The sequence below is a fragment of the Aegilops tauschii genome, chromosome 6 (assembly GCF_002575655.3).
Source record: "Aegilops tauschii subsp. strangulata cultivar AL8/78 chromosome 6, Aet v6.0, whole genome shotgun sequence".
Classification (NCBI taxonomy): domain Eukaryota; kingdom Viridiplantae; phylum Streptophyta; class Magnoliopsida; order Poales; family Poaceae; genus Aegilops; species Aegilops tauschii.
This window is the reverse complement of record NC_053040.3, coordinates 3,288,174-3,300,820: the sequence shown is the minus strand read 5'-3', so window position 1 is coordinate 3,300,820 and position 12,647 is coordinate 3,288,174. Positions and strand designations below refer to the sequence as shown.

The 12,647-nt window shown below is 46.1% G+C and overlaps 1 protein-coding gene and 1 pseudogene across 1 annotated transcript; one reads left to right on the top strand and one right to left on the bottom strand.

The window, feature by feature from the left end:
• Window positions 1-5,354: 5,354 nt before the first annotated feature.
• On the bottom strand, window positions 5,355-9,226 carry LOC109736661 (uncharacterized; annotated as a pseudogene).
• Window positions 9,227-9,914: 688 nt separating this feature from the next.
• On the top strand, window positions 9,915-11,276 carry LOC109736667 (pathogen-related protein). Its single transcript, XM_020295875.4, has 4 exons — window positions 9,915-10,161; window positions 10,302-10,434; window positions 10,505-10,806; window positions 11,001-11,276. The coding sequence occupies exons 1-4, from the start codon at window positions 10,024-10,026 to the stop codon at window positions 11,127-11,129; spliced, it is 702 nt and encodes a 233-aa protein (XP_020151464.1). The 5' UTR covers window positions 9,915-10,023; the 3' UTR covers window positions 11,130-11,276.
• The last annotated feature ends 1,371 nt before the right edge of the window (window positions 11,277-12,647 follow it).

Sequence of the window (12,647 nt, the reverse complement as noted above, 5' to 3'; positions counted from 1 at the left end):
CGCACAAGGTCTCTGGTTCCCATCGTTTAGGAGGTCCACGAACAACTATGAAACGGGCTTCCAGAACTCCAAATGCTGACGAAAATGGTCAGCGAATAATGCATCGGGGGCAAAGTAGTCGGCGATCAGTGTCAAATGCGTGCCCTATTGCGTTTGAGCACCCGATGACCCTTGATCGAGCCTTTGAAATTGAGAACATGGTCCTCTGCACGCTCCATATCTTTAAGGACCGTGTGCATCATCGTCGTTTCATCGGAGTACTCCTCTCCTGGCTAGCTATCCGACGACTCAACATACTGCTTGTATATGTACTCCAAATCGGAATCCATTGCTAGAAAGAAGAAGGGACAACTGTTTTTAGCTCTTGTGATTGATCGAACAGTTGACGGGCATGGTGAGAGAATAGCGGTAGCAGATGGTACCTGGCAGGGCTGCCCGAGGACAGGGGTTGAACGGAGACGGAGGAGAAGCCGGGTGGAGTCCTGCTGGAGCGCTGGAGGTGCGGTGATGCAGAGTTCCGGCAGGGGTGTGGCGTTGCGGCCGGTGTGGTGGAGCAGCGGCGAAGACAAGAGAGAAAGAAGGAAGGAGAGAAAATGGGGAGGATGGAGTCACGAGGTCCGCAAAGGGTTTTGAGTGAACGCACTTTCTCCCGCACACCTGGGACAAACGTGAAGGCTTTGCGGGCGCCCGGACCGCTACCACACCCGCGTGTGCCCTCCCTGGACCACACAAAGCCCTTCCCCCGCCCGCACGTATGCTTCCTGCCCGAAACGGTAAGTGCCATTCCAGAGCGTTAGTGTCCGCATTCATGCCCATCCAGAGAGGACACTACCTCTCACTGGTGTTGGCATTGAAGCGGCGCGCTGGCCAAGAGAGCGCCGCCCGCGCCGCTTCCTGATGCATGCAGATGCTCCACGTTCAAAAAAAATTGCGGTCATCCGTCCGTCCGTCTGTCGCCCACATTAATGACACACGGTTGCCGAGGAACCTACTCCGACGCCACCCATTCGCCCCTCTGCCGCCCATTGCCGTCTCGCCCGCTATATAAACTGCATCCCCAGCCATTGTTGCATTAATCCTCCTCTGGCCCCTTTCTCCTCTCCTGCACAACTCCCACCATGGCATCCTCTCACTCCAAAGCTCACTGGGACGCACTTTAGCCAGAGCAGAAGAAGGAGATGGCTGCCATTGCTGTCGGCTGGCAGGCCGGAGGCTAACGACATCTCAATGGAGGATGCAGTTGAGAACGAGCCGGCGCCACCCTCGTCGGTGCATCGCACCATGACCATCGGCAAGGCCCATGCCCATTACATGGACATGGTGCTGGAGGAGCATTTTGGGAGGCGTAGGCCGATACCGCCTACAACCTCCAGCTCCTCCAGGAGCACCAGCAGGCTGAGGAGCAGCTCAACGTCCATAGGAAGATCGCGCCAGACGCGGACGTGGTGTAGCAAGCGGCTTTGCTTGAGCCCTACACCTCCACCCGTGAGATCCGCCTCGCCGCTGGTGGTACTGCCTGCATCAGGTGGAACTGGAGGCCGCCTACAAGGAGTTGGATGAGGTGGGAGACGAGGTGTGGCAAGACCGACGATGAGGACGACATCACCGGCTGCGCCGAGGCCACGCCCCGCTTGCACGACCATGAGCCAACACGTCAGCGGGCGCAGCCGGCAGCATGGTAGGTCGCCGCAGCTTGGGTCCCAGGAAGTCCACTGCTCCTCCCCTCCCATCGACACCAAGCTTCATGGGCTGCCCATTGTAGGTCAATTAGCCGCTTGGCGGCGATGTGGACGCGGACAACTTCACTTTCCGGGGCTTCGTAGGCAAAGGTTACGGAGGCGGAGCTGGGGAGCGCCGATGCGAAATTGGAGAAGGCTAAGCTTCAGTTCTCGTGGCTCACCGCCAGACATGGGGAACGGGCGCCAATGATCTTTTAGTTTAGGTATTATACCTCTATTGTCGTGTCGGATGAGCACCGCTTTTAGTTGAAATATGTCCAAGATGTTTGCATGAAAAAAATTTGAACATGTTTGCATGAATTTCGTCGGGTTGTTCGGATAATAGTTAAAATTTATACGGGCAGCTTCGGATGGCCACCTCCCGTTTCCATGTCCGCGGACTGGTCCTCCCCTGTACACGGACAGACGCCCTAAGGCACTCCTTTGGCCGTTCTGTAATTTCGTTAATGTAGCATTGTTCCAATCATCTAAAGGTATTGCCACGTTGCTCTGCAATACCAAAGGAATTTTGCATTTGCACGTTACCAGTGGCTTGTGAGGAAGGCACGCGTTTTTCTCCATCTTAAAAAAAAAACAATCTCTTCTCCATCTCAATTTTCCTAAAAAAATACCGGGATATCTACCTGAGGTTAGAGATGTTCGCTAGGAGAAATCAAAGACTGGGAACCTGGCCTGACAAATAGCATGCATATGTGTATGTCTTTTACCGACTTAAAAAATTACCACTAATTATCACTAGGAAAGTATTTACTGATACATAAACTATTTACTGATGATTTACAAAAGAAGTCGTGCTCTAAATTACAAAGGAAGTCACCAGGCTATACTCCTAAAACTTATGTAGGTCAAGGCAAGTGTGTAAAAAGAGTACTTGTATCAAGGATACATATACAAACATGGCAAAAGTTTATTGCCCATATGGCAAATGATGTATGTCCAGCAAAAACATTTAAAATTAGTGGAAAAATACAGAGGTAGATCATGATAAAATGTGGATAAAAAAGAAAAGTACTTGTAAATTTCCAAGAGCATGGCAAAAGCGCGTATTATATAAGAAAATGACTTATGGGAATCTGCAAATATATTTTGACAAAAATTCCGTGCTCTTTGTTATAACATACAGGTCACATGCATCGAAAAATGAACTTGCCAATGTAGAAATAATATAATTGTCTTGTAATATTGCAAAACTTGTCGCATGGTGTTTTGGTTTCCGGGTGCATTTGCTCCCACATGAACAGTAAAATAAAAACAAATTGTATTTTTCAAGAAAATCTGAATTTTTTTAGATGTTTCTGTTAGTGTCGCTAGCGTGCTTGACAATTTTCATGCGAAATGGAGTAGCACTGTTTTGTCTGTGAAAAAACAAATCTGGGTGTAACATTTGGGGCAAACATTTGGTGTTCAATATTTTTTTGTGCAAGCCAAAATGCTTAACCTTTTTACCTACAATTTTGCAGGTAGCATTTTGATGTGACTATGAACACATAAAAATTTTGCTTGTATTTTTTTTGACATTTTAAAAATTATTTTCGGCTCAGAGGAGCACGAGCACGATTGAGCCCAATTGGATTTCTGAACTTATCATAACCGACTATGAATCATTGCGCATAACCTGATCTATACCCACTGCAACTCAAAACCCACAAGTAAGTAAAATATTTCTTCTCCACCCATAATTAAGGCCGTTGTCTCCATCATCACCTAACCGGTTGTTGGTTGGCCCCTGTCATGCGTGTATGTAGTACAACAAACAAGTGGCATTTAACGTCCCTAAAAAAGTGGCATTTAACGAATACAATCTTGTCGTGGTATGTTTGTCATTAGTCCTTCACTGTATATTGATTCTAGCAACTGCTACAATATTCATTTCATTTCGCACCCACGCTGATAAGTTAGTATATGTATTCATATTTGGTCATGACATAAGGCTAGTCATAGTGACGAGTAACTTAGACTAGGGTCATGCATATGACACTAGTCTATATTACCTTCGTAGTGCAAAGTATCATAGAGGTATTATGACAGATTATTGCATTTATTAGATTGTACTCATTTTTTTCTTGAGAAAGGCTATGTGATGGTAGCATAGTATGTTAGAGCATCTACAACCATAATTGTCTAATATGAGGCCCTATACGGCCGCGGACGTGTCCAGACGCGCCCGCTGGCAGTGACAGGCAGTCCCCATTTCTCTCTGTCTACAACCATAGTCCTCATATGCCCGCATCCACACCCATACATTGCAAGCAACAACGTAAGCAACATAGAAAACGTAGATCAAAATCAGAATATATCAAACGAGAAATACAGATACATTTTGCGTCGGGCATAGTGCATCGGACACCCTTCATCGGACCCAAAAGACATAGTTCGCTGGATTATACTAGATATAAAATAGACATAGAGCTAGACGATGCGGAGATCACCATTTCTTGGCTAGTCCTTTGCCCTTGTGGTCACTGGTGGGGCGGTCCATCTCCGTGTAGGCGTCCGTGGCAGGTGGATCATCGCTGCCGTCCGTGCTAGTGGTGCCACTCTCCAACGATGACGAGATGTAGCTGGAGAGGCAGCACACGGTGCAGGACTGCTTCTTCGCATGGCGTGGCGCATTGGCCTTGGCGTTCTATTTCTCCTTCACGAAGCGCTTCGAAGCTTCAAATCCTGATCCGGAGCGCCTTTGCATTTTTCATCGGGGGTGTCTACCGTCCGTCTCCGCCGGGGTTAGCGAACGGCACATGACCTCGCGGAGGAGCTATTCCTCCGGGTCGACAGGGATAGAACGTGCACATTGGCGGGAAGAGCCGGACTCTGCCTCAGCCCACTGCCGCTCGTGCAGGGCGGCCTTGGCCTCCGACTCTGGCATCTGCATCCTCACGGGAGCCGCGTGCAGAAGGACCTAGAATTGCCCGGGAGGAGCTGCCACCGAGGGCGAGAGGATTGGGCTGTCCTACTCCGGATCTGGAGGTGTGCAGAGCGGGACGGGTGAGCCTACTGGAGCACTTATATATTGTAATTCCTATATTGGGCCACGATGATAGAGACCTCAAAATAAATGCGCATGCCAACAAATTAAAAAGAAGACATTAAGCTTGTTGTGTTCCATCATGTAACCGTTTTAAATGTTTGTAGCAGGTGGGAACCCAGCTGGAAGAACCTGCTTACGTAGTTATCTTTTGGAGCATCAAAGTGATAATTGTTGTGACTAGCTTAAATAAGAGGCAATATCACTGGATGGTAAATTTTTAGGCTTTTTACACGTCCGGCGAGTGGTAGCAACGTTTGCCTGCGTCTATACGGATGGTAAACCGGCCCAATTAACAGCAGCAACATGTGTATGCGGACGAAAAACCCAGAACCAAGGCCCAATACGCCCTCAAGGGCAAAAACAAATCATTATATGTTCAATATACGTGGAAGGACGAAATTATATGTGAAGGGACTAAAAATAATTCAGAGAACCTATAAGGAGGACAAAACCAAGAATATCACCTTGCTTTATTAGTAGGGGTAGGTATAGATATAGATTTGATGTGCGTTGCATGCATGGCAACTCAAAAAGGTATTACTTTGTAGGCTAGTTCTGTACGATTAGGAAGTGATCGGCCTTGCCGGTGATTAGTTTAGGGAAGTGTCCTGGCTTTGTAAAGCCACGTGACAGTCAAAATAGAAGTGCTAGTCGTGCTGTGTTAGGAAAGCTACTTTTGTATTGGAGAAATACTAGTTCGTGTTAGCTGTTGAGCCCTAGTCCATGATTAGGGGTGGATTAACGAGTTGCTCGGCTTGTTAAGCTCGCGCTCGTTAAAGCTCGGGTCCGTTGATTTTGCGCATATTAGAGGATACGAGACGTACCCTTGGCTAAAGTTTTTGTTCGTGTGCGTTCGTGTGTTTCGATGTGATCGACCCTTTGGGAGAGTTCCAACAATCTAGTTTCAATCAATTAAGAACACGAGAACACTCGCCGGAGAGTAGGGAGCGCATGGCGTAACGGGAAGGTGCACACATTGGAATTGAAAGTGTTGGTTCTTCATCCATCAGAACAACACTGAAGTGAAGACGTAAAGAGAAGACAAAACACCCTACTAACCTTAATCGGCTACACAACTACTGTGCCGATGATTTCACATGGATTTCTGCGTATTCCGCATAAATTATATATGGGCTCATCAAAGCATGTGCTCCACCCGTTTCCTTTTGCTCAGCATATAAAAGTTGGTCAAAGTCAAACTACACAAAGTTTGACCAAATTGATATCAAAACGTATGAACATTTACAATACTACTAAATCTGTATAGTATGAGTATACATTTCACGGTTCATCTGATAATATTGATTTTATGTTGTGAATGTTGATGTTTTTATTAATATAAAGTTAGTCAAACTTTACAAAGCTTGACTTTGACCAAACTTTATCTGCAGACTAAAAAGAAACGGAGGGAGCAAATAGGAGAGGTCAAAAGGGTTGAATCAACTTTGTGCAAAACAATATTACATAAAGTTTCCGCATTACAGTTTTTCTTACAGTATACTCCCATCTAGTGAGTTCTGACGAAGGTTGAGTTCCTCGAGTTGAGTACAACTTCCTATACTTGCAGGTATCCTTCCACTAATGTTGTTCTCATCCAGTTTCAAAGAAATTAGCTTAACCAGATTACCAATGGTATCTGGGATTTGCCCTGACAGTTTGTTGTGTGCAAAGGATAGATGGACCAAGCGGTACAAATTACCAATAGTTGGTGGTATATTTCCAGTGATAAGATTGTAATCCATGTAAACCCTAGTGAGGCTCTTAAGATTGCCAATCTCCGGTGGTATAGGCCCAGAAATTTGGTTTTCCCTTAGCCAAAGCCAATCGAGACTATTAGAAAGATTGCCTATCGAACTTGGCATTTTGCCTTGAAGATTGTTCCCAACCAACAGCAGCTTAGTCAACCTGGTACAATTTGCGAGTGAAGACATAAATCCCCATTTTCATGTTTCTAGCCTGTTGTATGACAAATCAAGTTCCTCCAAATTTGGCAATGACCCAAAGAAGGGTATGAACTCAGTTAGTGTGTTGTTATACAAGTAAAGACGACGAAGGTTGTAAGCTTTGGGAAGAGAAGCTGGGATTGGGCCATCAAACTTGTTTGTTGAGAGCACTAATGTCTGAATATTCGGGAGTGTGTAGCTAATATTGGGGGGTAACCTTCCAACAAGCGAGTTGTTTCCTAGGCTAAGAAATGTCAGAGATGACATATTGAAGAGAGATGGTGGAACTGTCCCAGACAAGTTGTTGGCGGTCAATGTCAGTATCTGCAGAGGTGAGATATAACCTAAGCTCTCTGGTATGCTCCCGACTAAATTGTTCCCTGTAAGACGAAGATCCACAAGGGAGGAAAGGTTCCCTAGTGAGGAAGGTAGTTTTCCTGAAATATGATTATCGCTTAAATCGAGGTATTCAATAGGGGGAGAAGTGGTAGTAACAACAGGTATGGAACCAACAAGGTTGTTCTGTTGGAGGGAAATGTCAACAAGAGATGATGTGTTGAAGAGAGCCTTTGGCAGTTTTCCACCAAGACTATTGCTATTGAGCCAAAGTATTCGGAGGGATGAACTATATGCCAGGGACTCCGGGATGACCCCTGTTAGAGCATTCACCCCAAGATTGACATATGTGCACTAGTACAAAACAGGGCTTTCGTCACAGGGCAATATTCACATTAGTCCCGGTTCAGTCACGAACCGGGACTAATGTGAACATTGGTCCCGGTTCGTGCGGCTAAGGCATTAGTCCCGGTTCACCTGGGCCCTTTAGTCCCGGTTGGTGCCACGAACCGGGACTAAAGGGTGCGATGCCCATTAGTACCGGTTGGTGGCACCAACCGGGACTAATGGTTAGACCTTTAGTCCCGGTTGGTGCCACCAACCGGTACTAATGGGCTTTGAGGCATTAGTACCGGTTCATGGCACGAACCGGTACTAAAGGGCCCATTTTCAAACTCTACCCCCCCCCCCCCTGTGGACCGCCTTTTCAGTTTTAGAAAAAACAAAAGAAAATGATGGAAATGTCAAAAAAATAAAATAAAATAAGTTTCCCATGTGATATGTGGTCTAGTTGTTGGGAAAATTAACAAATATGAATTTCGACTTTATTTGCAAAATCTCTCTGGAATTTCTTAAAATGGGCATAACTTTTGCATACGAACTCGGATGAAAAAGTTTTTTATATGAAAAATCATCTAGTCGAAAAGTTTAAACATTTTCAAAATCCTCAAAAACCTAACAGAAAAAAAGTTACGGGGCTTTTAAGATCTGGAGAGGCAAAAAAATTCAAAAAATTTCAAACTGTGGTCAAACAATGGTCAAACTAATTATTCTAGAATATTAGTGTTATTAAATAATTATTTCAGTTTTTTTGAATTTTGGTCAAATCTGGTCAAACTGTGGTTAAACAATGGTCAAACTAATTATTCCAGAAATATTAGTGTTACTAAACAATTATTATTTTTTAAAACAATAGTTTCAAACTCAAACAGTGAAATGTGTCACTTCATGCTCAAGCTAAATTCCTGAGGGTTAATAGAATTGACATCTTACTATTGTCAGGAAAACAACAAGTGCAGACTTGGAAACGAGGGAGAATAGAACCCGGAAGTTAAGCGTGCTCAGGCTGGAGTAGTGAGAGGATGGGTGATCGTCCGGGAAGTTAGATGATTTGGAATGATGAGGGGTGATTAGAGATTAGAGGATAAATTGAGCAGTGATGAGGGGTGGTGATTAGAGATTAGAGGTTAAAATAATTCAGAAATTTGAAAATAAAAAAAAAGTTAAAAAAATTCGCAAATTTTTTTTTCAAAAAAAAAGCATAAAATTTCCTTTAGTCCACGTGGCCGCGGCCTTTAGTCCCGGTTCGTGTAAGAACCGGGACTAAAGGGGGAGGCATTAGTAACGACCCTTTAGTCTCAAAAACCGGGACTAAAGGCCCTTACCAACCGGGACAAAAGCTCCCTTTTCTACTAGTGGTGAGAGAAGAGCTGCTGCCCAAAGATGGCGGTATGTTACCTTCTAAATTGTTCCTGCTGAGGTCGAGATCACGGAGACGGCGCAGGAGGCCAATCTCCGATGGTATGCCACCACTGAAGTTGTTGTTTGACAGCTGCAGCCTTGTAATAGAAGTCAGGTTAGCAACGCAAGGTGATATGGAGCCTGATATGCCTTCCGACTCGAGGTCCAGCGCAATCACACGGCGAGGATACGGTTTGCTGCAGGTGATCCCATGCCACTCGCAAACATCAAATGACTTATTGCTCCATGAAGCTAAAACTCCTGCTGGGCCTGAGAGTCTGGACTTGAAGCAAAGGAGGGCATGTCTATCATTTTCAGCTTCCTTGCAGATGGCTAGTGGCAGGCTGCAAAGGAAGCAAAAGAGGTAGAGAAACCAAACAAAGCTTGGAAACAAGACAGCGGAAGATGCCATGGCTGCTGTAGTTTACAGCTATGGAGTGTAGAAATCAAAGTTCTCATGTGCAGGAGGATGTCTAAGTACTCAGCTGTGGAGTGCGACGGCATGAATATATATTCACGGCTCAGCCATCAATATGGTGTGGTGTGAACGGGGATGATGCAAGCAACACGACTTGCTTTTGAATCGATATCGGATTTGGCGTCCATCGGATCTACTGTTTGCCGACTGAATTAGTTTTGACTTGGAGGTGGTTGTTCAAAGCCCAAACTTGCGAAATGAAATACTAGCTCCAACGCCAACTACTCCCTCCGTTCTTTTTTATAAGACGTTTTGGACAGCTGACATTGAACTGTCTTGTGCTCTATCTAAATTGTCTAAACGTCTTATATAAGATAACAGAGGGAGTAGTTGGTGTTGTGAGCATGCATTTGGACGCTAAGAGATTTGACCCTCTGCTTACACTGCATTGAACCAAACACCCTCCAACAGCACGAGGAATACATGTAGTTGCCTGAGGTGCAGTGTGAATGCACGCTTCATCTTGAAGAATAATGAGCTAAAAGTGGAGAAAAGTGGAGAAAACTAAATATATTTACTAACATCTTGGACACATCTGGGTTGGTGGATAGCATATACTAGTCATGTTTTTCCAATGCAGTGACGTTGGCGATGAGGCAGGCCGCTCAGATTTTTCCTATATGTAGGGGATCAATCCTTCACTTGACTCTCAACCCACCTTCCGAATACTACTAACCTAGTACCAAGTTGTACCTTGAACTCCCCTGCAAAAAAGAAAAAGTTGTACCTTGAACTGAGACCAAGGTAATTTAGCCAGCTATGGCGTCTGCTGAAACAGGAGGCGACAAGTACCGGTCGTTCATGGACGGCGAGGGCGAGAAGAACACCGTGTGGAGGCATGGAGTCCCTCCCAACTTCGACGTGGTGAACAAGCTCTTCGAGGAAGAGAGGACTAAGGTACCCACAATATGTTGTTCCACGAGTACACACGCCCCATGTGCTTCTTCTATGTGTGTTGGAACGAATTGTACTTATTTTCAAACATAATTTGTTGTTGATCACGTGTACATGACTAACGCCGCATGCATGCGCCACAGGAATGGGCGGAGGGGAGTGTGGAAGAGAAGGTGCAGCGGTTGCTCAAGACATGGGAGATGGAGATGTTCCACAAGTTGCGGCCCGAGGACCAGAAGAGCGTGCACTCCCAGGGATTCACCAGCAGCACCAACGGTGAGACCTCACTCCGTCAGTCCGTCCATCGATCTTTCTGGCCACATAAGGCACCAACGCTTTTCACCAGGGATGAAGCCTCTGACCCGAAAGGAGTGGACCGCCATCGGTGGCTACAACGCGTTCCTGGCAACCAAGCTGCCGCTGGAGCACCGCATCTACGACCCGGACACAGAGACGTTCGACTCCGGCATGGAGACGTTCCTCACGGCGTTCCCCCGGGGCTTCGCCATCGAGGTGCTCGACGTCTACTGCACCGGCCCGCCCAGGGTGGCCTTCAAGTTCCGGCACTGGGGGTACATGGAGGGGCCGTTCAAGGGCCACCCTCCTCACGGCCAGCGCGTGGAGTTGTTTGGCATCTGCATTTTCCATGTAAGTTTGGCATGCAGCTTGGTATATACTCCCTCCGTCTCATAATATAAGACGCTTTTGCAAATTATGTTAGGTTGCAAAAATGTCATATATTGTGGGACAGAGGGAGTACCAAATTTCGCGTTGCACAGTCAATTTTGTTCAGAGTTGGAACTTCACTTATATGATGCGCTGCTGCAACAATGTAATGATAGGTTGATGAGGAGATGAAAGTGGAGAAGGCAGAGTACTTCTACGAGCGCGGCAACTTCCTCGCGAGCTTCTTGAGCACGCCTGCTGCTGCTGCATCAGCTTCAGGTTGCCCTGTGATGAGAGGAAACTAACTGAAGCACCAAAGAAATTGAAGCATATATGTTGCTAATCAATGCCCTGGATGATCACCTTCATATTTCAATTTGGGCTTATATTCCATTTCGTGACATTACAAATTTACAATATACAATGTTAAAATAAAGCAGTTTATTTGTTCGGTACAAACACCACTTCAGGTGTGCAAGTGTAAGAACTAAGAACCCCCACTTGGTTTGGAGGACATAACTATCGGAAGAGCTACATGCATGAAAATGACTCAAAGCATGCATGGCTACGCAAAATTGGACGAATGAGTATTTCTCTCGAAATTGGCTTTCGCTCCACTTTCTAAATAAAGCAACCAGCACGTTTATGCAACAAGTCCATGAGCCGCACCGAAAATAAAATAGTCTACTGGAGCAACGGCACAACTCCGCCCAAAAAAGCATAAAAGAAATAGGATAAATGGCCCCCAGTAGCCGGGAGCTCAGTTGATCTGCGGTGACACAAGACGGCACACGGCAGCTGTCATCGCGTCCACCATGTGTCCATGACGGTCGTGATTCTGCTGTATAGATAGCGGGTGCAAGTGTTGCAAAAATGAAAGGAATTTAAAAATAGAGCCAGAGGCCCGCCTAAGAAAGATCCGCTCGATCACTATCATGTTACGCGTTGTCCATAGGGTCCAAGCTAGCGCCGCGAACACAAGCTGGAAGAGCCATCTCCTCCTCCATGTCTAGTTGGCACGGGTTTGGAGGAACCTAGCAGGTCCGAGGCCTCTCAGTTAGGCCCAGTGCCTCACTTTCAAAGCTCCACAGGAATCCTGCCGTCGTGCAAGAGAAAAAAATGTGTGTCCCTCTCTCCAGCGCATCACAAAAGGGGGCACAACTTGTCGCCAGGTTCGTGCCGCTTGAATACCTCCGTTCCATATGGGAGGCGATCCTGCAACATTTGCCAAACAAAAATCTTAATCTTCATAGGCATGTGCGCTTTCCAAAGCCAAAATGTCTAGGAGAGAGATGGCTACTGGCATAAGGCACGGTAAGCTCAGCCAATCGAGAAGATCCCCGAGGGGGAAAGCTGCCAAGACACTGTGTCCGGATGTCCGCGAGAACCAGCGGGAGGGTAGCCCGCAAGTTGACCCAATCTACGGTCTCCACAGGACTAAATGTCCGTCGGAACAAGATGATCCATTAGCCATTGTGCGTCACTGTGAAAACCAACGTCGTCGGATCCGAGCAGAGAGAAAACACATCAGGGAACTCCTTACACAGAGGAGATCCGCCTATCCATGGGTCATGCCAAAAATTGGTCCGCTGAATAGATTTTCAGAACGTATATATCCAATAATAATAACCCAGGAGGCATGAGGTAATAGCCCAACGCGCATACAAGAACAACACATATATCCAATAGTAATATGCGTATATAAATAGGGCCTAATACACGTATGAGTTGCATGTCTGCATGCTGCTAAGAGACAGACTGAAACAATGATAACAATGACATTTGAGGTTCATCCCTCTTATGCATGTCCACAACCATAGACA